Source organism: Lycorma delicatula, chromosome 12 (assembly GCF_047948215.1).
Source record: "Lycorma delicatula isolate Av1 chromosome 12, ASM4794821v1, whole genome shotgun sequence".
In the NCBI taxonomy this organism is placed as follows: Eukaryota; Metazoa; Arthropoda; class Insecta; order Hemiptera; family Fulgoridae; genus Lycorma; species Lycorma delicatula.
Window position 1 is genome coordinate 74156632 of NC_134466.1, and position 25396 is coordinate 74182027.

The following is a 25396-nucleotide window of genomic DNA, read 5'->3' on the forward strand; positions in this document are numbered from 1 at the left end:
GGAGCAGGAAGAAATTTTCAACTAGTCACTGTCAGGTTAATTTAAAACTATTATTACAAGGCCAGGGTTATTCCAAAATTAATTCTAATTGTATGATAAAATATACACTGTATGCAATCATAACACGGTTCATGTTGTAATTGCATACCGTTTAATTGCTACTCAGTAAGGATATATCATCTAATTATGTACCTCATTATAGAAGCATTGTTCCTCCAAGAAATTATGAAGTGTATGGCACGATACACTTTTGCAGAAACTGAACACCACAGAGATCCATATCGTTGATTGTGACATGTTAATGAAAGTGACAACAGTATGTTTAAAACTGTTGCTGAAATTTGGAAGGACAGACAGACGCAGATAGTGAGAAGGAGGAGTTGGAGGAGAAAGGACAACATTAAATTGTGAATGATAAACTCAAAAATTGAACAAATTATGAAAGATGAAGTCATTTAATGATTTCGATACTTTCAAATGCATTTTCACAAAAACCAAGGATTCCTACAAGAATACGAGAACACAGGATTTTTATAAAGGATGAGTTTTTCAACATGATTCAGCTTCAACTGAGAAGAGATTTTTATCGTTCTTCTACTACTCAAGAAACTGTCCAGATTATCTATATTTTCACTAAGGATGAAGATTAGGATAAACTACCTAGGGTCAAGCTTTGAACCCAAGAAAATATGAATTAAAAACTAAATAAGTTAATAATTGATTGAGTACCCTTACAGCAGAATTCACAATAACTAAATTTAGGTAGTGACATGTGAAGAAAAAATATTATAGTTTGATATAAATATAGTTTGATATAAGAATATGTGGAATTTTAGTTTTTCTGAAAAATTTTTTATTTATTCATTAAAATTGACTTGTTACCTTCAAAGTACTCCTTTTCAAATGTAATAAAATTGTGCCGGTTCTTTTTCCAATCTTCAAAGATCCTCTGGAAAGTAATTTCCAGTATGATGTTTAGCTCCTTCAACGATTCTGTCTTCAATGTTGGCAAAACAACATCTTTCATCGTTCTTTTCAACTTGAAGAATAGGAAGAAGTCACAGGAGGCGATGTCTGGTGAATATGCAAGGTGAGACATCATAACAACATTGTTTTTGGCCGAACAAGCAGTGAAATGTGAGCAGGTGCATAATTGCCATTAGTTGTTTTGCTACAAATCTGGGCATTCTCTTTGGATTGCCTCATACAAACAGCAAAGAACTTTCGGATAACAATCCTTGTTGACGCTCTGATAATGATTCAGTATAATCATTTTTTTCACTTTTTGACATTGTCATCGGTTGTTGATGTGCTGGGATGTCCAGGGCGCTCATCATCTTCATCTTCTCTTAGAACAGGCCCTCTTGGAACTGTTTGCACCACTTGTAAACGCTTGTTTTATTCATAGCAGAATTGCCAAAAGTAATATTCAACATTTCCAATGCTGTGCTGCACTTTATTCCATTCTTAAAGTAAAATTTAATGATAACTCTTTGTTCCATTTTTTCCACAAGTTAAAAATCACTGATATACCAAAACACGTGTAACCTTTTCGACAGCCGACAAGAAACTAAGCATTCAATATGGCTACAAATGTAAACATACCTTATGGACAAGCGGTCTAATTTTGACAGTTGGACTTACATAGCCTGCGAAATGTCAAAATTATGTGTATTTTTTGATCATAACTCATTTACTCAATAATTCCTTACCTGCCTCCCCGTCAAAAAAAGAAAATATAATTAAAATAATAAATTTCTATAAAATAAAATAAAGTAAAAAAAGCTACGTAAAACTTACAGAGTTGATACGAGAAGGTACATTATCACCAGTAGCTTCGACTGGGATGTCCTCATATTTATTAAAATTAATGCCGGTGTTACCGGTTCCGAATAACTCCAACTCAAGTCGTTCATCTCGTGGGAGCATTGTGAGCCAATCATTTTCACGCTGACGGCTCTCCCTCTCCGGCCAGCGATCATTGTTGCGTGGTGGCGGGTCTTTGGACCCCCAGTCTCTGTCTCTTTCACGCTCACGGTCACGGTCCCTGTCGCGGTCTCTATCTCGGTCATGGTCCCTAAAATAAAAAACAACAAAATACATTAATCCAACAGGTAAATAAAAACTATGTTATGAATTTTTTGATAACCAATATTTCTGTTTTTTTTTTTCAAATATACATAGATCACTCACTCCCAGCGCTTCAACCGTAAATCACTTATCGAGACTTAGATCTACCACATTTTATAACCTATTATTTTTCATTCTAAAATTATAAATAAGACTTATTCTAAAATTATTACCATGTTTACAGAATGAACTTACAAATTATGTAACTTATAAAAATATTTAACCGGCTGTTACCTTCACAAATACAAATGGATACATAAATTTTTTTGATGTTTTTGGAACAAAGTCATGATACTTTTGTCTCTTAATTGCTTTATATGCTTTACTTTTCAGTTTACTGTGTAACTTGTAAAAAATATTTCTTTTTAATAACATTTATTATCCATTATTTTTTAATAAACATACAGGGATATAAAGCAATTAAGTCCCGTGACTTTAGTGCCGAAAACATCAAACAAATTTGTGTACTGATTTGTATTTGTCAAAATATTCAATTAAATATTTTTATTTCATTTTTTCAAGTTACACAATTTATAAGTTCATTCTCTAGATATGTTAATATACATCTTATTCACAATTTTACAATGAAAAACAGAGATGAAGTACAGAAATAGTAGTTTTCAGATTCAAGCTAATCTAAGAATAAGAAGCTAGTTATGCTCAAGTAAATGAAAATTAAATAAAGTATTCATTTAATAATGTAATGTTTTCAAGGAATGTTTATGAAAAGAGAAAAGTAACAAGAAAAACACACTTCATGAGATATTCAATTTTATTGTCAACAAAACAAACTAGATTAATATATTATCAATTACAGTATATCAATGAAACAAAAATTCTTTGCTTATATTTTAATAGTAATTTGTTTTGTATTCTCTATGTAATTTAAATAAATAAAAACATCAGATAATATCCCTTATTAGGAGTTTAATAACAATTTAGTCTGCTTACTAGCAATAAAATTAGAGATCAGATGATTTTTAAATCATTAAAACCTTTACTTATATAAAACTGATTCATACAGGATATCTGCTAACTTTTTTTTGTCTTTTTCAATATTTTCTGATAAGCAGTACATAAACTACAAGAACTCAAACATAACATTAAAGACTGAATTCAATTTAAAACTAACAATAACTATGAAAATTTTAAGTTTTAAAATCGCTCCAATTATTGAGTGTACCTTTTTCAAGCGATTTAAAAATTATTAATGAGTTAATATGGCTGTTTCTTTTTTTAAAGATAAAAAAAATGAGTGAGTCAACAATTTTTTAACCTATTTTTCAAATAAATTAAAATAACTATAATTTTATATAAAACTTTTTATAAACCTACTTTTATAGCTGAACACATGTATACTGCTATAGGCAGTAAGCAGATACACATGAATTAAGCATGATATTTCATTGGAAGATAACAGTTGAGGGTATTCCATTTTAATTCAAGAAATTTTCAAAAAATTTATCGCATCACTATTTTTCATTTTGATGATATTTGGTTTATGAACTTACCCAAAAAATATTTTTGCCAAAAAAATATATATATACATAGTAGTCAAAAAATTTTTTTTTACATTTTTCAAAATTTTTTCTTGAGTAACAGACTATTTTCTAACTTGCCAACAGGTGAAAACAGCCATTTTCGTCACTTTTCCATGAGCTACAGCATTCTTATTTTACACCATACAGAGGGTCAAAAATGGCTTTTTGGAAAGAGTAAAGATGTAACTTCATCGCAGTGTAATCAAAATTAATTTTTTTTACATAACCAAAATTAAAGCTATTGCATAAAAGAGAAGTACACTGCTAATAAAATTACTTTATAAACAATTGCACATTACCTAACCACAGTATTAACACTAGCAGCAATACAACATATCATATTGAAATCAAAACAGTAACTGAATCTTCTACAACGTTTACATTCAGGATTACACAAACATTCATGTCCATGCATGTCTATTCACTTTCATGTTTAAACACGAGTTTTTGTGCACGAGTCAGACTTTAAGTAACAAACTGTCTAGAATGTAAGCCATCTCATTATAGACAAATCAAAATATTTTGTATAGTAGACTTACATTATTATCTTAAAACATACATGCTGTGAATTTTTAGGATACATTGTACACTTTTAGAAGTAACAGTGCTTCATTATTAGTCAACCCCTTTTAGTAACAAAAAATGTTATATGGTTTTAAAGGACATAAAAATTACTTACTGCTGTAAGCATTTCAGATTTTTGTCACCTGTCACACATGTGGTTTTTGGACCCCAAAAATGAGACATTTTCAAAATCTTACGATTTGGCGACTATTTTTTTTTAATGAAGTACATTGTAACATTCTAATTTTTTTTATAAGTACTACTAGAACGTAAGAGTTAAAAGGAAAAAACAGGCTTAGGTTACTCTAGGTCCTTCATCATTTATTTTGGGCCCAAAATTTGAAAATACAACAATTTGTAAACATAACAAGATTTGGTTATTTCACAAAATTAATTTTAAATACACTACAATGAAGTTCCATCTTTACTCTATCCAAAAAGCCCTTTTTGACCCTCTGTACAATGTAAAATATGAATGCTACAACTCATGGAAAAAGTAATCAAAATGGCTGTTTTATCTGTTGGCAAGTTAGAAAATATTCTATTAGTCAAGAAAAAATTTTGAAAAATTAAAAAAAACATATTTGGCCACTACAAGGAGGGTAAGTTATCATATACCAGATAACATAAAAATAAAAAATAGTGATGCACTGATAATTTGTTGAATTAAAATGGAATACCCTTGTTAAAAAATTTAAATAACTAGTGTGCACTGGATATGAACAAACTCTTACAGAAGTATTGATAAATAAGTGTTCTTAATCACCTCACTAGCTTTAAAGATTTTTATTTAATTTCAGAACTAAACAAAAAAAACTGAAGTCACAGATTTTGCTTTAATAGAAATAATGATATTTAATATAACATGAAAACGCCTTAATAAAGCATCTTTATTAAGACAAAAACGATAAAATAACTTACAGCGTTATTAAATCCATTAACAGCAGTTAGCAGTGATACAAAAAATTAAATATTAAATGTAATTTTTAAATTCAAAAAATGTAGTACATTACCTGGTTTTTATTCCACGTAAGTGTGGAGATTTTTGTAAGAAATAAAAAATATACTTTTTCAACATTTTTTAAATGTAATAATATTTTTGATACTCCAGAATAATATCAATAATATTTTTGAATATTCATTCTTTATGTAATTAATCCAAAATCACATTACCATTGTATACTGTTAGCCTTGTTCTCTGTAGCAATCACAAAGCAAAGAACAAAATAATACTTCCTTTAGTGAATAAAATTCTTTCTTCTGATGGGGTTTGTGACAACTCCATCACCACCATAAGTAAATAGTATTATCTAATGTTACTTGTACGAATTCCATCAGAAGAAAAAGCTTTCTTCATTAAAGAAAGTATTATTCTGTTCTTTCCTTTGTGATAATTAAAGAATATAAGGCTTCTGATGTTATGTGATTTTGGGCTAATTACACGAAGAATGAATACTTCAAAATATTATTGATATTATTATGGAATACCAAACTCTACTGAATACAACTGGTACCAAATACAGTACTGTTAAAAAAAAATTGATTTGCTGCTTCACAATGATTGTTCCTGAATTATTTTATGGCTATGAATGGACATAGTGCCTGAAGCACCGATCATAATTACTATTACTCTCTCTCTCTCTCTCTCTCTAACTGAGAGTAACGACGTTCACTATACATCAGTCAATAGTGAAATAACTGAATGACTTGCTTTTAGGACTGAATGTTGTCAATGAATCAGTAGGATTCTGTTGTAATAGAATCAAAGAAAAAGAATAACTTGAAAAACTTCACGCCTTGCGGGTGATTTTTGTTTTATATACAGGTGAAATATAGCCACTTTGTCATGGAATTCGATAAATAGGAAAGTCAAGCTTCACTGAATTACCACTAAAATCCTACTGTAAATATTAAGACTTAGAACTAAATAAACTACCTGCCGCTACTGCGATATCCACGATCCCTGTCACGGTCCCGATCACTACCCCAGTTGTCCCTCTCACGGTCGCGGTCACGTTCACGATCCCCATTGTAACTGTCATAATCAGAGCCGTTACGGCGACTTCCTCTCCCGTAATCACTTCCACCCCTGTTACTTTGATTACCTTAACAACAAATATTACATTAAGAATTATAGACAATTAAAATTTGTTAATACAAAAAAAATATACCTAACTGTAATGTGCATTCAATAAAACAGATGCATTAAGTAAGAGAAAATAACACACACAGTTACATTATTTTTTTGTTACCTCATGAGTTTGGATAATAAAGTAAGTATTTGCTTTATAGAAACAATATTGTTACAAAAACCTTAATCGCCATTCTCTACAACAATGTACTGAAATAGAAACAAAAAACATTGTTTTGTAAGTAATGTTAATTCAATAATTACAGATTTATTGGGTTCAAATAGTAGAGCGTAAATAGCACATTTGTCTCTTTTATCAGTAGTAAACTGCCGGGTACACAGTTGCACTACTACTATTACATCGTTTGATTTATCATTATTTTGTCAGAGTCTAGGTAAAAATATATCTGCACCACCTGGCAAACCAAAGATATAACAAGCCGGCACTAACTCTCACTATATAAAGAAGGGATGCAGCTGTCTGTACACGATTCAGTGACAAACTAGATATTTGAAAACTTCCACAAATACCATAAATGTCAATAGATAAATTTTGTCTTGTGCCACTGCCATTTTGGAGATTAAAATTTCCATTTTTGGAGATGGCAGTTCTAATCTTACTCGGCTTTTAATGAATGCTAACAAACAAAATCTGATAAACTATAAAAAATTTGATGGGTTATTTGGTACTTTACAGAAAAAAAATTGCTGGAGATTTTATATGCAAATTTAAGAGATAAAAAAAAAACAAAAAATTCAAAACAAATAACAAAACTAATAAATCATAGACCTAACTGCAGAAAGCTTCCTGATGAGATCATATTAATATATCATGCTTGACCTTATACAGGAAAACGAACATTAAAACTCTGTAATAAATGAATGCTGCTGTATCTTCATCGTAAACAAAGGTTCACATTGAAATTTGAAAATAGCAAAGAAGGCATAAACGGATGGTTGAATTCACAAACAAAAAATGTAGCACTGACTTTAAAGAATTTTCATATCCATTTTCTAGTTTCTTTATTCAATCTTTGAATAAATCTTCTGGCTAATCATCCATTAAATGCAATCTTTGTCTTATACAGTACAGTTCCTCTGTTCTTTACTAGATTTTCAATGTAGGATTAATTTCCTAAAAGAAAAAGCAACTGAACCACAGAGCTGTTGATAGATTTACATAAAATGTATGCTAAATGGAAAATTTTGCTACATTAATATGTACACAGAAAAAGTCACGGACAATATATAAATGGATTTTGTAGATAATATACTTACGGCAGGTACTGCCATCTACAGCAGTGTGTTAAAATTGAAATTCTTTTAATAACAATACTTTTAATAGTTCTTCGGTGTTTATTAAACTTTAAATTAACAGAAAATATATTTTAATGTCCCTCAGAACACTTTTTATTAGAATTTTCTGATGACAAAATTGGATCGGTAAAAATACTAGTTAAGCATTGTAAATTATATTACGGTAATAAAAATCATCAATGAAGAATTAAAAAAACAATAAAAATGTATAAAATAGTTAAAAACATTTTATTTGCATAATAAAAAAAATCATTACAGATTGCAGTTGTTGTAATATCTTTTCTCTAATTGACAATTAGAGAGGAAATTTTTATACAGCTATAAAAATAAAAACAACAAATAATTAAACAAGGTACAAGTAATACTAATACAACTACTACTTCTACTACATATATTTATAATTATACTTTAAATTCTATTAACATAAGAGGAATAATATAAATCTTAAAATGATTTAATTTCAGTAAAATAATAAATATTTCTTATTATATAAAAACAGTTCTTATATGGTAGCAATATACAAAAAATAATTATTTGTGAACGCAGAATGCAAATCACACAAAGTGATGTGGTATGCCCAATCTGAGATATTAATCTAAAGTATGAACATTTACAAAAAAAAATCTTCCAAATAGCTGTCCGATATAAATAATATTTATATGTACATAATACATGTGAGGTGTGTTTTTAAAGTGAGGTTTCTTTTGAAATAAAAACAAAATTCATTTGCTATTTTTCTACATAGCTGCTTTCAACTTCCACCGTTTTTTCAAAGCGTTTCACTAGCTTCTTCATTGCATTTTCAAGGAATTCTACTGTCAGCAACTTAAACCATGCAATAATCCATCTTCAATTTATCGTCATCATCAAACCTTTTAATGCAAGCCGTAGTTTACGGTGAAGAAAAAGAAAGTAATCGCTGGGAGCTAAATCAGGTCTACAGGGTGGATGATTGAAGATTTTCTGGCAAAATGATTTTTCAATCACCTCAATATCTGATTTGCTCTATGGATGGCTGTTGTCATGAAAAAACAAAATTCTGCAGGATAGCATCCCGTGTCAATTGTTTTTAATAACTTTTCTAAGATTTTATAATGTTTCACAATACATATCGGCGTTTACAATAGTTTCTGTGGCCACTGGATTTGACAAGCTAACACCTTTTTGTCCAAAAAACAATAGCCATAAGCTTCTTTACCGTACGTTCTTGTTTGAACTTCTTCAGTCTAGGTAATGATTGCTGCGTTGTCTTGATGCTTCAATAAGAAATCCAGGATTCACAGCCAGTAACAATGTGATCAAACAATTTATTACAGAATAAAACAAACATCAATAAAAAAAAAAAGTTTAGCATCCTAAAATTATAATTAATGTAATTACACAATGCACAATTTTTCTAAAATTATAATTAATTTTAGGATTAGGCTACAGCAAAATATTTTTCTTTGCGTGTGTTATTAAATTTGAAAATCACCTTGGCACACAATTTTTTATTGTATAATTTTTCAGTCAAAATTTTACAAATCAAAGATTGTGAAACATCAAAGAAAATTATGACACCTGTTGTCATAGCAACCAGTGTTGTCATAATTTTCTTGATGTCACCGGTTTTCTCAATGTTTTTGTCCACCTTTTCAATCAAATTACCTGTTACTACTGACAGTCAGCTGCTACCTCTTCATCTTGAATATTCATTCACCCTCCTCAAAATGAATAGCATAACTGTCTTACTTTGGTCTCTCTTGGAATATTCAGACAAATATCACAAATTTGCTTGGGAATTTCTGTCACAGAATTGTTTTACGCCATTAAAAATTGAATTACTGCTCATACTTCACACTTGTTGGGATCATGAAATGTTTTACTTGAAATGGATGAATAAAAACAAATACAAAATGTACTGCATTTTTCATACACTACAAAATTCCATTTCCATATCCCACACACAAGCTTCAAGCTTATGTGGATATATATCAACAAGCAAAATAACTGAACCGCTTTTGCTTATAGTTATTTATTGAAATAACTGAGTTACACAAGCACCATCATGTATATAGGCAACAAATTTCAAAAGTGGACCTTACTTTAAAAACAAGACATGCATTTATATATACAACAGATGTTTCATTTTAATTGCTCCATGCAATTTTCTCACAAATTACTCAATACAAAAAAAAATCTATACAAAACTTACTCAGATGGGAGGAGGACACCTTATGACCTTGAACTTCACCTTGACTTATTTCAAAGTTAATACCATTTTATTTTAATGGAATGACCTATTTTTGACCCCACCAATAAAAAGAGCAGAAAATTTTACACTGAAATATATGGTCATAGTATGACCCTTAGGCCTTTTTTCAGGGTGTTTCATTTTAATCACCCCGGCTGATTTTCTTGCAAACTATGCACAAAATAAAAAAAAACCTAAACAAAAGTTATCTAGATTGGAGAGGGATACCTTACGATGGCTTTGGATTTGATCTTGAAGATGACCTTGACCTTACTTCAAGGTTAACACAATTTTTTTTTCAAATAATGACCTATTCTGACCCCACCAATGAAAAGAGCAGAAAATTTTATACTGAAATATGTGGCCACACATATGATCATGAACCTTTTTTTACGGTCATACGGCTAGTCATCAGAGATAGTGTTATACGTACGGAGCTAATGTTACACGTTTTTGAAGGTTATACAATATTCTTAGAATATTTATATTCCAGGCCATTTATCTCGCAAGCAATGTTAAAGAGCATAAAAAGTATAACACTAACTCTGATGGTTAGCTGTATGACCTTCAAAAAAGGTCCAAGGTCATATGTGTGACCACATATTTCAATGTAAAATTGTCTGCTCTTTTCATTGGTGGGGTCAAAAATAAGTCATTCCATTAAAATAATTGGGGGGAATTAAAATGAAACACCTTTAAAAAAAGGTCCAAGGTCATATTGTGACCACATATAGTAAGTATAACACATATAAATAAAACAAAGATTCAGTTCAATGTTGAAGTGGAGCAAGCAGATTTGAGTGACAAACCATACAGTGGAAGCCCTGTGTCCAACTGATTAGTTTCATCACGAATGTATCAACAAAGCAATCTGCAAAAATTGCCATCTCAAACAAAAATATAGTGCTGTTACAGTAAAGATTGACTTGGATTCTACAAATTTTCTGACAAACAGGTACTGTACAGCCTTGATAATGAAATGAACATCTGAAATTTTAACTTTACCAGAAACTAAATTGGAAGATTTAGAAAAGGGAAAATTCATTTCCTGTGAAACTTTTGTCCACTTTTATGATTCTAAGAAAAAAAGCAGACAGTAGAGAAATTCCTTAACGAATTTCTTCGACTCAAAAAAATCAATACAGCCTTGGGAAGGTCATGTAGACTACACTTTTGAATTTTGAAGCTTCTACCTTTTCTTGCAGAGGACAATAATAAATTCTTTACATTTTATTATACATTGTAATATATTAAACAGAACAATCTAATGGATGGGATAAAAACAATGAAATATTATAACACCAAGCCTGGAAGTCCAAGCTCTTCAGATGTGATCAACAGGCCAGATTGTAGTGAGAAAATGATTTCAAACATACGACTCATACTAATATTAGAATGATAATGAATATTAAAAGTAGAAAATAAAATGGTGACATAAATTTAATTTTATCATTGAATATGAAAAATATGTGCACCAAATGATGCTGCTAGTCCTCAATGTACAGCAAAATTTGGCAGAAGGGAGAGAATTTTATGCAAGATCATACTTTGTTATTTCAACTCAGAAGCTAAATATAGCAATGATTGTAAGATACCAGAATTGCTGAGAATGAAGCAAAGCAAGGGAATGAAAATTCAAGGCTATGATGATGTTTTCTTTGATATCAAAGGCATCTTCATGTTTGAGTGGGTAACTTAAAGTTCAGTCAATCAACATCATTATTTTGAGGTTCTTACAAAGCTTGATGAAAGAATATGTAAAATGACTAAATCCAAATTTTTATCACAATTAGGATCATCCACTCAATTTATCAGATTTAGAACCCCCATAATCTTTAGTTACAAAACCAAACATAAAAAATTTGTTAAGAAAACCAATCTAGGGTGTGCAAACATTTGAAAAATGCAAAAAATCCCATGTCTTCCAACAGAAAAATTCGGATACCTTACCTTTAGTAATGGCAAGTGCACATGCAGCAGCATTTATTAAGATTGCGTATATTAAAAGGAATTAATGTAAAATAAATTTTTACTGTAACATATTTAAAGGCACAGTACTGGAAATTTACAGCTTAACCTAACAAATGCTAATAGTTTTAACCCAGTGAAGAATGCCTTTTACAAATTTTGGTGTAACTAAATATTAATTATGATTAATAGTAAATCAATATATCAACAAACAGCGTGTATATTTGCTCTGTTATGTAAAATGAGAACTTTCAAAGATTACACTAGTTATAAGCTGCTCTTTAAAAATATTTTCTCATGCCTAGTCATTTTTAAACAATAAAACAAAATTTTATAAACAAATCATTTTCAAATATTTTAAGAAAACCTTTACCACAAGAAACAACAAAAACTCCAAACAGGAACATGAAAAATCAAAAACATACCATTCTGCAATTACAAATCCTAAATAGATAGATAGATCCTAAATATCATTAGCATTAAGTAACATTTAATTTCACTAAATAAGACGATACAACTAAAATAACTAACATAAATTAGTTATATTTTAAAATAATTAAAAGTGGTCCTCTTACTTCGACTACTGTAGCTCTGATTGCTGCGTTGGCTACTAACACCACGGTATGAATCGCGACTATCACTGAAACTACTAGAAGATTGTGAACTATCACCTCCACGTGATTCAGCTACAACAAATTAATAAAAAAAAAATTTTTATAATTATTTGCTTGTAACATTAGCAAAAATTATTTAAGTATACAAATATAACATTTCTTTTATATGTATTTTTTGATATAAAGAAGTTTTCCAGTCTCTAACTTCTACAAACAGAGGAAAAAATGATTAAAGATGGGAGTAAAAATCCTGTCAGAACTAAAAATAATTAAAACTAAACATTACAATAAATATGCAGAAGATGCATAATTTTATGTACAAACGTAATCTCAACAATGTATAATCACAAACATTAAAAAACCAATTAGAAAGCAGAGTTCCATAAGTTTCTAGATCTCTTTTTACAGTTACTTTTTTTTCACTATCCAGTCACGTATCACAATGTTCCCTAGGTAGAGAGTGAACACAAACGATTAGTTGAGTCACTGACCTGCCTGAAGGAAGTTTTTGTTAGTTTATTACTACTACAAAAATCATCCTATTTTCCATGGAATATATTTATTGCAAAAGTGAATTTTCAAACAGTCATCTGCAAATGAAAAGGAAAGAGAAATTTCATTGAAAATATTCTCATGTACTCAAACTCAACAACTTGACAATTATGAGAATTGTCTACTGTTTGCAACAAGAAGGAGGTGTAGTCACAAAACAAGAAAAGGTCCAGGTAGTATTAAAATGGTCCCCCCAACAAAAGTTTGCATTAACAAGGCAATAAAGAAATTATATCTCCATCCAAACTAAGTACAAGAGCTGAAAGAAGTGGATTCTCAAATGACGTGCTACGTTTGCTTATATTGGATGTTTTTGTAAGTGGATGGCTACACATTCAGTGGTGAAATGTAATTAAATGGGCCGTGATAAAGTGTTCTTTAGTAAAAGTATATTTCCACCAAATGTATATGTTAACAACAGATAAACTCCCATGTTTACAAGAAATGCTATTACACTCACTGAAAATTGAGGTGTTGTGTGCGATTTGGCATTTATGTTTTTTGATATGAATCTCAACAGCGAGTTGTACTAGTACATACATAGTCATGCAATTTATTGCACTTCTAGAAGCAGACAATTGTTACCGTTACCTACAACAAATGGAGTGAATGGATCACACTCTTGGAATGACAGTCTCTGAAAGAAATGTTTGCAGAGCTTGATTTCAAAAGGTTTACTATTCCTCCAATCACCTGATTTATCACCAGTGAATTTCTTTCTCTAGGAGTATTTGAAAGGTTGCATATACTGACAGAATCCATGCACTTAAGTACAAAAATCCAACACCTGAAGTGCAACAGTGCAAGAGAGATTATGTCCAACTGTATGCTTCTATGAAAAGTGACATCCAACATCATCAAGAGTGCTCGCACCTACTTTGAAGCACAGGGTAAATTATTTTCAACAAATAATATAAACCATGTCTGAATCACTTTATTTCTACAATAAACAAATCATAAATTTGATATGCAAACAAAAGCACCGAGTAAAATAACAAAATGTAACTCATGATATAAAAAATGGTCACATATACTTCATATAGGTCACGTTACAAGAGTCACTCAAAAAGTTTTAGGCCTGATAAAAACATTTTTCTGACATTTTTTTTATTTTTCAATGTCAAGTTATCCTGCAGTCAATTCATTTATGTCAACAACTTTCCAACTTTTTAATGCCCTTGTACAATGCAATTTGTTAAACTCTGTAAACAAGCAGATGTCTGAGCTTTGAACTCATCAATATGGATGAACTGAATCTTCATCCAGCAAGTCGATTTTCAGGTTTGAGTAAAGGAAGTAATTGCTGGAAGCCAGTGAATATAATAGTGATGTGAAATCCCTTTGAAGAATAGGTCAAGAAATTTTATAGAAATAACCAGAAAAATTTGTGCAGGCGCTTTATTATTGTGAAAGAGAAATTTATTTTTTGTTATATGTGGAAGTTTATCCTGAGTAGCACCCTTTAATTAGTCTAGCAATCAAGTGTACTACTCCTTTATTCTGTAATTAAATGTAATTCATTTTTTCATGCAGGATACAATCCTATCAACAATCTCATAATGGGTCAATCCATTTGAAGTGTCCCAAAAAAACATAAGCTGGTTGCTTGACAAATTCAAAAAAAGATTTAAACTTACCCACTTGTTTCCTACATGTCTCAGGACCTTAAAACCACTTTTTTTTATTTTAGCAGTTACCTGTGGCAACCATTTTTGTTACAATGTGCAACCTATTTTTGTGATTGTAAAGATTTACAGAAAAAAACCACAACTAAAAAACTATTGATCCCAGAAAGATGAAACAAAAAAGCAATTTAATCATATTTTCTCAAGGTAAAACACTAGTCCAGTGGTTTATTTACCTATCCACTCTTCTTTCTGAGAAAATTACCAATAAATTTGAAAAATGGTGAAATTTCACTTTTAGTATTTCTCTTAAAGAGACAGGCATGGCAAACACAGTTTGAATTATTTTTTTATATGTAGGTATATGTTAGTAGTTTTATCATAAATAATATTAATAGTGTGATATACATATACTACCCCTACATTTTTATGAATTTTTGAAAATAGTTTTTTAAAAATTGAGATTTTGGCTTCAAATAACTTTGATGGGGCTGGTGATAAAAATCTCAAATTTGCACAACTTACAGTGTTTTTGTAGATGTTTATGGCAAATAAAAAAGTTTCTTGTCTATTATACTAATAAAAAAGTTATAACCTCTCAAAAATCATGAAAACCCCGTTAAAAGCGATACAACTTCGACTCACTAAATAAGTGCTCCTAGGCTCCACTGAGGTTTTCTGTCTTCTTTGTACTTTACATTTTTTATATTTGGCTCCAATCTTGTTGAAGTTGACATTTTCAATATTTTTAAAAGTTTTTTTTTTAAATTATTAATGATAGGTTGTAATTTAATGATAACTTAAAAATAATACGATTTTGATTCAAAAATGTTTGTAAAACTCTTCCTAACTGATATTTCAATGAGTAGCCTACATCTTTTTTCAAGAAATCATTTTTATTTTTATGTTGATTTATTTTTGTAAACACTATTAAAGAAAAAATAAATTGTAGCAAAATTTTAATTATTCTTCAATGAAATAGCCTGTTTTTGTAGCAATGAAAGTTTTTATTATTTAGTGTAGTTAACCAACAGCTGTGATATCTCTTCTGCTAATTCTCTTGAAATTGTTTAAGAATGACCCTCAGTTTAGTTAGCTGAATTGATGTCAACTTTCTCAGGACTTGCAGATCGGTACCCACACTTTGCCTTGTTCAGACTTTTGAAATGATGTACATGATCCAGCTAAGTGAAAAAGATGAACCTGCACATAGTCATTTTCAAGGCTAATTGCTACGACTTCTCCTATCCACCACTGATTGTCATACAAACAAGCAGTAGAGTATTTTTTCCTTAAGTGAAAGTGGTACAATACTTGACACAGGGTGGTCTTCATAGTCCTTGCAGTCTGAAGTAAAGTAACATCTTACAATACTTAATTTTTTCACTTTTGTTGGAGGTGATACACCCAAAATGCTACAAGCAGCATCCAATTGTTCAATATTATCATGTGGGGGAATGTATTGCCCTTTGTCTTCGCATTCATATAGTTCTTTTTTCAGCTGAGAAAGAATACTTTTGAAACAATAACACACAAGAGACTTTCCAGGAACTAAATTTAAATTTAGAAAAATGTGTTCTTTAAAAAAGTTTGCTCTAGTGTTATTTGTCTTAATTTTTCTTAACTGTTTTTTATGAGTTCTCAAAGAGTCACAACAGAACTGTCCATACAGGTGACTGAATTTTGACAAAATTTTTTTTCATGATATTTACAAACACTAGTGACGTATGAATTAACACGTAAAAAAATAAGTTGTTGGTTTTCATCACTAAATTCACAAATTTTAATGAGTTCTTTTGGCACTGCAACATTCATAGTCTTACGACACTCTTTATTCACATAAATTACTATGGAACACTGTTTTTCCATTGTTTTACGAGAAATTACTTGAAAATAATGTAAAACTGTTTTTAAAATTTGCAAATATAATATTATTAAGTAAAAATTATTTATTTAATAAACATTTCCAAACACAGGATGAAATTGAGACAATCTGTAAAGTTATGAACTCATTACTGACTAATGTCAGACTAACCAGTCTCTGTAACAGCAAAGCTAAATGATGCAACATGAATTTTCCTGATGACTGGAAATGACTTCAAGCACCTGTTATAACATGAACACTGCAGCTGAATGGTTCAAACAAGTCTATTTCAACTACTGTAATAAGTACAAAAATATTGAAGTGCCAAGAAAACAAGAAATCCCCTTGGAGCACTTATTTGGCGAGTCAAAATGGTATCACTTTTAACAACTTTTTTATTTGCCAGAAACATCTACAAACACACTGCAAGTTGTGCAAATCTGAGATTTTTATCACCAGCCCCATCAGAGTTATTTGAAGCCAAAATTTGAATTTTTTTTAAAATTAGTTTCAAAAATTCATAAAAATTTAGGGATAAGTATATCACCACTAATATTTATGGTAAAACTACTTACATATAAAAAATAAATAATTCAAACTATGTATGCAATCCCTGCCTCTTGATTTTTCAAGTGAAATTGACTGTTTTTCATGTTCAACTTTATCCATAATTTTCTCATAGAAATCAGAGAGATGTAAATAAACCACTGGACCAATCTTTTACCTTGAGAAAATATGAATAAACTGCTTTTTGTTTCATCCTTCCAGGACCAATAGTTTTTAGTTGATTTTTTCCATAAACCCTTATCATCACAAAAATAGGTGTGCATGCGTAGTAACAAAAATTGCCACCACAGGTAAAGTGCTGAAATAAAAAATTTTAAAAAAATAGTTTTAAGGTCCTGAGACATGTATGAAACAAGTGGGTAAGTTTCAATTGTTTTTTTGAATTTGTCAAGCAACTGCCCTTGGTTCACTTCAAATGGATTATCCCTAATATACTGTGGCAATTGGAATCAATGAGTTTTGCATTGACCAGCTTAAATATATGTAACAATAAAATTACTTCTGACAATTAACAGTTACTACCCCTGTAGAATGGAGAAATTTCAAACTGGGCTAAGGGGTCAAATTTAGTAATAAAACTCTTAATTAATTAAAACCTGAAGAAAAGGTGTCAGATGAATCAGTGAAATTTAGAGAAGCTTGAGGAAGAAGCGGTAAAGAAGATTTTTGAGAAGGACATTGCATGAGGTCCGAGTAAAAAAGATAAGGTAGAAAATGTAGAAGAAGAATGAGAAAATGTTAAAAAGGAAATTCAAATCAGCAGAAGCGAACTTAGGCGGAACAAAGAGAACTGGTAGAAAACCTTGGGTTTCAGAAGATATATTGCAGCTGATGGATGAACGTAGAAAATATAAGAATACTAGTGATGAAGAAAGTAAAAGGAACTATCGACAATTAAGAAATACTATAAACAGGAAGTGCAAACTAGCGAAAGATGAGCAGATTAAAGAAAAGTGTTCAGAAGTGGAAAGAGAAATGAACATCGGTAAAATAGACGTAGCAACAGGAAAGTTAAGGAAAATTTTGGGGTACATAAATTAAAATCTAATAATGTGTTAAACAAAGATGGTACACCAATGTATAATACGAAAGGTAAAGTCGATAGATGGGTGGAATATATTGAAGAGTTATACGGAGGAAATGAATTAGAAAATTGTATTATAGAGGAAGAAGAGGAAGTTGAGGAGGATGAAATGGGAGAAACAATACTGAGATCTGAATTTACGAGAGCATTAAAAGATTTAAATAGCAGAAAGGCTCCTGGAATAGACGGAATACCTGTAGAATTACTGCGCAGTGCAGGTAAGGAAGCTATTGATAGATTATACAAACTGGTGTGTAATATTTATGAAAAAGGGGAATTTCCGTCAGACTTCAAAAAAAGTGTTATAGTAATGATACCAAAGAAAGCAGGGGCAGATAAATGTGAAGAATACAGAACAATTAGTTTAACTAGTCATGCATCAAAAATCTTAACTAGAATTCTATACAGAAGAATTGAGAGGAGAGTGGAGGAAGTGTTAGGAGAAGACCAATTTGGTTTCAGGAAAAGTATAGGGACAAGGGAAGCAATTTTAGGCCTCAGATTAATAGTAGAAGGAAGATTAAAGAAAAACAAACCAACATACTTGGCGTTTATAGACCTAGAAAAGGCATTCGATAACGTAGACTGGAATAAAATGTTCAGCATTTTAAAAAAAGGAGGGTTCAAATACAGAGATAGAAGAACAATTGCTAACATTTACAGGAACCAAACACCAACAGTAATAATTGAAGAACATAAGAAAGAAGCCGTAATAAGAAAGGGAGTCTGACAAGGATGTTCCCTATCCCTGTTACTTTTTAATCTTTACATAGAACTAGCAGTTAATGATGTTAAAGAACAATTTAGATTCGAGTAACAGTACAAGGTGAAAAGATAAAGATGCTACGATTTGCTGATGATATAGTAATTCTAGCTGAGAGTAAAAAGTCTTTAGAAGAAACAATGAATGGCATGGATGAATTCATACGCAAGAACTACCACATGAAAATAAACAAGAACAAAACGAAAGTAATGAAATTTAGTAGAAATAACGAAGATGGACCACTGAATGTGAAAATAGGAGGAAAAAAGATTATGAAGGAAGGTAGAAAAATTTTGTTATTTGGGAAGTAGAATTACTAAAGATGGACAAAGCAGGAGCGACATAAAATGTCAAATAGCACACGCGAAACGAACCTTCAGTCAGAAATATATTCTGTTTACATCAAAAATCAATTTAAATGTCAGGAAAAGATTTTTGAAAGTATATGTTTGGAGTGTTGCTTTATATGGATGTGAAACTTGGACGATCGGAGTATCTAAGATGAAAAGATTAGAAGCTTTTGAAATGTGGTGCTACAGGAGAATGTTAAAACTTAAATGGGTGTATAAAGTGACAAATGAAAAAGTGTTGTGGCAAATAAATGAAGAAAGAAGCAATTGGAAAAATATAACTAAAAGAAGAGACAGACTTATAGGCATCCTGGAATAGTCGCTTTAATATTGAAGGGAGAGGTAGATGGTAAGAAAGTAAAAATTGTGCAGGCAGGTAATGTTTGGAATATGTAAAACAAATTGTTAGGGATGTAGGATGTAGGGGGTATAACGACTAACACTAAATAGAGAATCTTGGAGAGCTGCATCAAACCAAAAAGAAAAAGAATTAATTATTTCAAATACAACATAATGTAGAAAAATGTGCCTCTATATGAACATGCAAATACATATGCAATGCGTGTATGAGCGTGCTCACACATCAACACAAATATGCATTTTAATTTACCTGCAATCTTATTACGCAGAGGAGGCGGAACGTAACGTCCACTGGACTCTTTACGACCGCTCTGCAAGTCCAGACCAGCAAACTGAAAAGATTTTGAGAAATGTAATTAACTTATTTATCTATCATAATATCAAAATAATATTGAATAATTATATTTAAATGTAAAAGAACTATTATCAAAAAAGAAGTGTGTTAAAATTTATTTTACTATGTTTTTGAATTTCTAAGATCGTAAAAACTATGAATAGAAATAAACAAAAGATTTTGAAAAATAAGTCTAACAAGTATATTAACATTATTTCTTCTTAACAAAAAAACTAATAGCAAAATTTACTCAATTTTGTTTTCACTGTTACTAAATAAGATAATAAAGATAAAATCCCTCCATCCAAATGGTTTAACCTGTACATAATTATCAAGAATAATAGTGCAATATATATATATATATATATATTTTTTCTTTAATCGATCCTTTCAGGAATCATATTCCTCTGCACTATACAAATTATATTAATCCGATCAATCCCAAGTACAACATTAATGAAATAAAATAAAATAGGATGACACCTACCTTATTCCATAATCCAAGCAAGAGTGCTTTCGCGAGTACCTTGCATCATCAGTTGCTCTATATAATTTTTCAAATCGTTGCAAATTACACATTAAAATTAAAAATCCTATACTATACATGAGATTTAAAATTGTTAAAAGATCCTTTTCAAATAAAATTAAAACAGAAATTTATAATTAAATATATATATATATATATATAATAAAATATTATGTATTTACATAATATTTCAACTCTGTAGTCACATAACTAGCTAGTCTACATGGATTTCTATTTTGTTTTTATTACTGATTTTAATTTTAATTCACAATTCAAAATTTTTGAATTTAAAAAAAAATTAGTTTTATTTCTGTTTTGATTCAATTGGAAAGGAATATTTTAACAATTTTAAATCTCATGTATAGTATAGTTTTTGATTTTAATGTGTATTTTGCAACAAACAATTTGAAAAATTATATGTAGCAACTGATGGTGTGAGGTACTTGCGAAAGCGCTCTTGCTTAAATTATAGAATAAGGTAGGTGTCATCCGATTTTATTTTATTAATTCTGTACTTGGGTTGACCAGATTAATATAACAATAATAAATATATATACACCTTTTGTTAAAGTTTTGAACAATTTATTTATTTTAGTGTTTTAAGTTAGCTCACACCACCATTTTCTGAAGTAATACTACATTTAGTACTGCGTATATATCAATAAAAGTAATAACACTTCATTTTATTGACATAACTCTTTTATAAGAATTATCAAGGCCAGCACATCAAACATTTAGAATTAGAGTAAAACATCAATAGAAAATACTACATATAAGCAAGCCTAATTTTCTAAATAATCTTATAATATTTAATTTTTTCTATTATTATAACTAAAATAATCTATAATTCATTATAAATTCAACAATTGTTATTATAACATATTATTCTAAGCATACATGAAAATAAATCATCAACATAAATTAAGATTGTTAACATTAATTAAACAACTTGATTAATATACTTGGTTTCCTATGAGCTGTCAGATTATTTGGTGCCCATAAATATATTGTTTTATATACATAACGATATAGTGAATATATGAACCATTATTTAGTAAATTAACGTTTGTATTTATCCGTGTTTACATTTATGAACTTACCTTTCTTAAAATCACCTTATTCTTCAAAAATAGAACATACCTACAAACCAAATAACAAAACTGTTGGTCTAACTTAACATAGCCCATACTTTTCTTGAACTAGATTTTTTAAGAAAGAGCCTTATCATGCTCCCATTACCATTTTTAATAATTGCCACCTCATGTAAAAGATCTTCTCACCAATTCATTTACGAGTATTGAACAATTTTCTTTTACAGAAACAACATAGTTTCTTTGATGAATTTTTAAGCAATACAAAAACAAAACATTTTCTACCAAATTCACTATGTGTATGCAAATATGTTTTCTCTTTTAAATCATGTTCAATAACATCTTTTAAATTATTCTATTTTGTAGTTATCTAATCTATTTAATGTAATATTAAATTTAACCTATTGTATTTATATTTTTAATAATTAATATCAACTCTTAACTACTTTATTTTTAATTAACTGTGCATTTTGTAATTCTGTTCTGATCAAAGTTTTACCATGATTTCCCTGATCCACAAAGTCAAATGCCCATGAAGCATCACACCTACCCATTCCTGACATTTTCTCTATAACGAAGGGTCAATCCATTTCAGATCATCTGATACGAAACTAAAATATTGCTGGGAATTTATTTACTTTCTAGCAGTCTTACTTCATTTAGAGTTGAAAAAACAATTATTTTATTTTTAAGATGATTTATATTTTTTTTAGTAACAATCTTATAGAGGCGCATCGGCCAGTTTTGCAATTTTTTAATGATTTGTGCAAATTTTAATAACTTCCTTGTTTTTAATGGATAACAAGTTTAAACAAAAAGTATATTAATCTACATAGAACATGCTATTTGTTACGATGAGAATATATTTTGAATTGACTGACAAAAACAACTTAATGTCTAAGTTTTAAAACACAAAATCTCAACTTGTTACTAAATATTTTTGGGTAAATGTATTTACTTTTCATCTTCTTTTAGGTGCAGTGCGGTGCGTGCACGTGTGTACAGGTTTCATACAAGACTACTTAAAGAAAGAGTTTAAGATTATATTTTGAAGAATGTCTAAATACTTAATTTGCATATTAAAACTGAAATCTGATACCTGCAAGAAAACTCCACAAACAAGGTTTTACCCTAAATTCTTATTTATAAAGTCCATTAAACACCCGATAGTGTTTGGTGATCACAGTTCTTCATTTATACCCTAATGTGATAAATCTTCAATTTAAAATTGTACTCTGCATTTCTCAAATTAAAAGGCAATTAGAAAAATAGAAGACAGAAGTAAAGAGGACAATGACTTGCTAATATTCTTCTTTCAACATGATCCAACAACTTCATTCCACACTTCCCAGAGTGTGGGTGGGTAGCAATTAGTACGGTATTAAAAAAAACTTACAGCACTAGAATTCACAACTGCTACTTGGCTATAAACTTCAACATTACCATCGAGTATAAAACTAATTCAGCTATTAGGTTCAGTTACATCGTAACAGCTAATCATAATAATTTTAATTTTAAATATAATTACGTTCATGTTAGAAAAAATATATGACTACCAACTGAATGATTTTAACCTGTTTTATTTGGTTTAATAATCAAATTTTAACAATATAAAAATTCGGTAGTCCTTAGCCCTTATATTAGCTTTATTGCAGAGAGAATTTTTAATCATCTTTTATTCTACATATGAAGTTGGTTTTACGAAAATTTGAAACTTTTGTGATGTGTCACTTTTGAATAACTTCAGGTAGGTAACTAACGTTTTCAGGAAGTAGTCTCAAACGAAGCATATAACTAAAAAAAAAATTACTTTAAATAATTGTATTTTTCCCAAAAAATATTGAGTTTTTTCTTCATTATTTTTTTTAATACTATATATCCTTCAATATATGTCAAAATATGTGATTAAAAAAATACATATTTTATATAAATTAATGTTGTTTTTGTCAGAATTTTATAACTCTGAAAACAGGAAAGATATAAAAGTCTGTGCAAATCTAAAAAAAAAACTGTAAAATTAGAACAAACTAAAACAAAATGGTTGCTCAAAAAAAAAAATTAACCAGTCTAAAAATAAAGTAATACCTACAACTCTAAATGCATTAAAATTCTGTGATGTAAAATAAATTTGATTGGCAATATCTAAATTTCTTATCTGATGATTCGGTATGGATTAACCTGATCGGTATTATTATGTACTGATCAGAATAAAATACAAATTTAAACAAAAAAAGTAAATAACTTATCAACTTCAATTTTTCTCATACGTTAATATACTCTAATAGCTATGCTTAGGATCAGGAAAATAGAAGATCTAAATACGGGAAAGGTTTGGAAAGCATGTGACCTGTGCAAGGTTAAAGTCCGCACCACATTATCAATACTCACTCCTTTAGTCAATTAGCGAACAATTATGTGAGTTATCAAAACCTGTTCAGATGGAAATATGTTCTGTAAAGAGAAGTTAGAGTAAGGTTAAGATCAGAGTTTTGTAGAGAGGTTAGGGAAAAATTACCAAGGTATGGCAAGGTGTTAAGTATTGCCATACCTTGGTAATTTATCCCTAACCTCTCCAGAAAACTCTTAATCTTAACGTTACAGTAACCTCTCTCCACAAACACCATCTCATAGGGAACTTGACTTATGTTAAAGGAAAATATAGTCACTACAGAGTGCGACTACACAACATATTCCAAGCTATTAATATATGTACCATGGATGATCACCCTATGAAGAGCACAGTCAATGGCTGGGCACAATCCTCAATGTCTGACTAAGAATCCTACTCTTGATAACTATTACGGTATGATTTATCATCTCTTCATAAAAATCTTAACCTTAACTTTAATTCTAACCTCTCTCCACAGAATGGATTATCATCTGAACAGGTCGCTATAATTCACAAAACTGATACCTTCTTCTTTTTCCTGTTTAGCCTCCGGTAACTACCGTTTTAGATAATTCTTCAGAGGATGATATGTATGAGTGTAAATGAAGTGTAGTTTTGTACATTCTCAGTTAGACCATTCCTGAGATGTGTGGTTAATTGAAACCCAACCACCAAAGAACACCGGTATCCACGATCTAGTATTCAAATCCATGTAAAAATATCTGGCTTTACTAGGACTTGAACGCTGTAACTCTCGACTTCCAAATCAGCTGATTTGGGAAGGCTGATACGTTAACAAAACTGATTAAAGTACTAACCTGACTAAAGTACTGATAATGTGATGCAGTATTCAACGTTGTACAGGTCGACCGCAGTCCAAACCCACTTTCTGACATTTAGATCTTGTTTTCCTGATCTTAAGAATATCTATAATTGTACAATTAAAGTAGGAAAAAATTTAGGTTGATCAAGTAATTGTTCAGAATTGCTAAGACATGTATTACAGACAGAGCTGTCACAAATATGTCCAATATTTTTTATAGCAGTGTCATTTGTGATCATAATACTAAAAATAATTTTTTCATATATAATAATTCAAACTATTCATCAACATATTGACCACTGTGCTAATTAAATTCAAAAAATAAAAACTTAATCACCAAAACTCAAGTGACAGAAAAACTTAAAAAACTAATACCAATAGCAGACTTTTGCAGGATCCCATGAAAGTCAACAATTGATATTAGTTTTTTAGGTTTTTCTGTTACTATGTTTTGGAAAAAGCTTGAATTCATAAAACTAAATTTAAATGTTATTTTTTTTAATACTAAAAATATGTATATACATATTACAAAAATATACATATACGTATATACAAAAAAAAAAATACAAA

General features: G+C 29.9%; 1 protein-coding gene across 1 annotated transcript in view; it reads right to left on the bottom strand.

Moving 5' to 3' along the window:
- bel (ATP-dependent RNA helicase bel) overlaps positions 1-25396 on the bottom strand; it is a 76379-nt gene that overhangs the window by 47277 nt on the left and 3706 nt on the right. The window contains exons 2-5 of the mRNA XM_075380267.1: positions 19914-19995; positions 12460-12570; positions 6172-6340; positions 1801-2077 (exon numbers count right to left, since the gene is read on the bottom strand). Of these exons, the coding sequence (XP_075236382.1) occupies positions 1801-2077; positions 6172-6340; positions 12460-12570; positions 19914-19995 (639 nt within the window). The remainder of the gene's footprint in view (positions 1-1800; positions 2078-6171; positions 6341-12459; positions 12571-19913; positions 19996-25396) is intronic.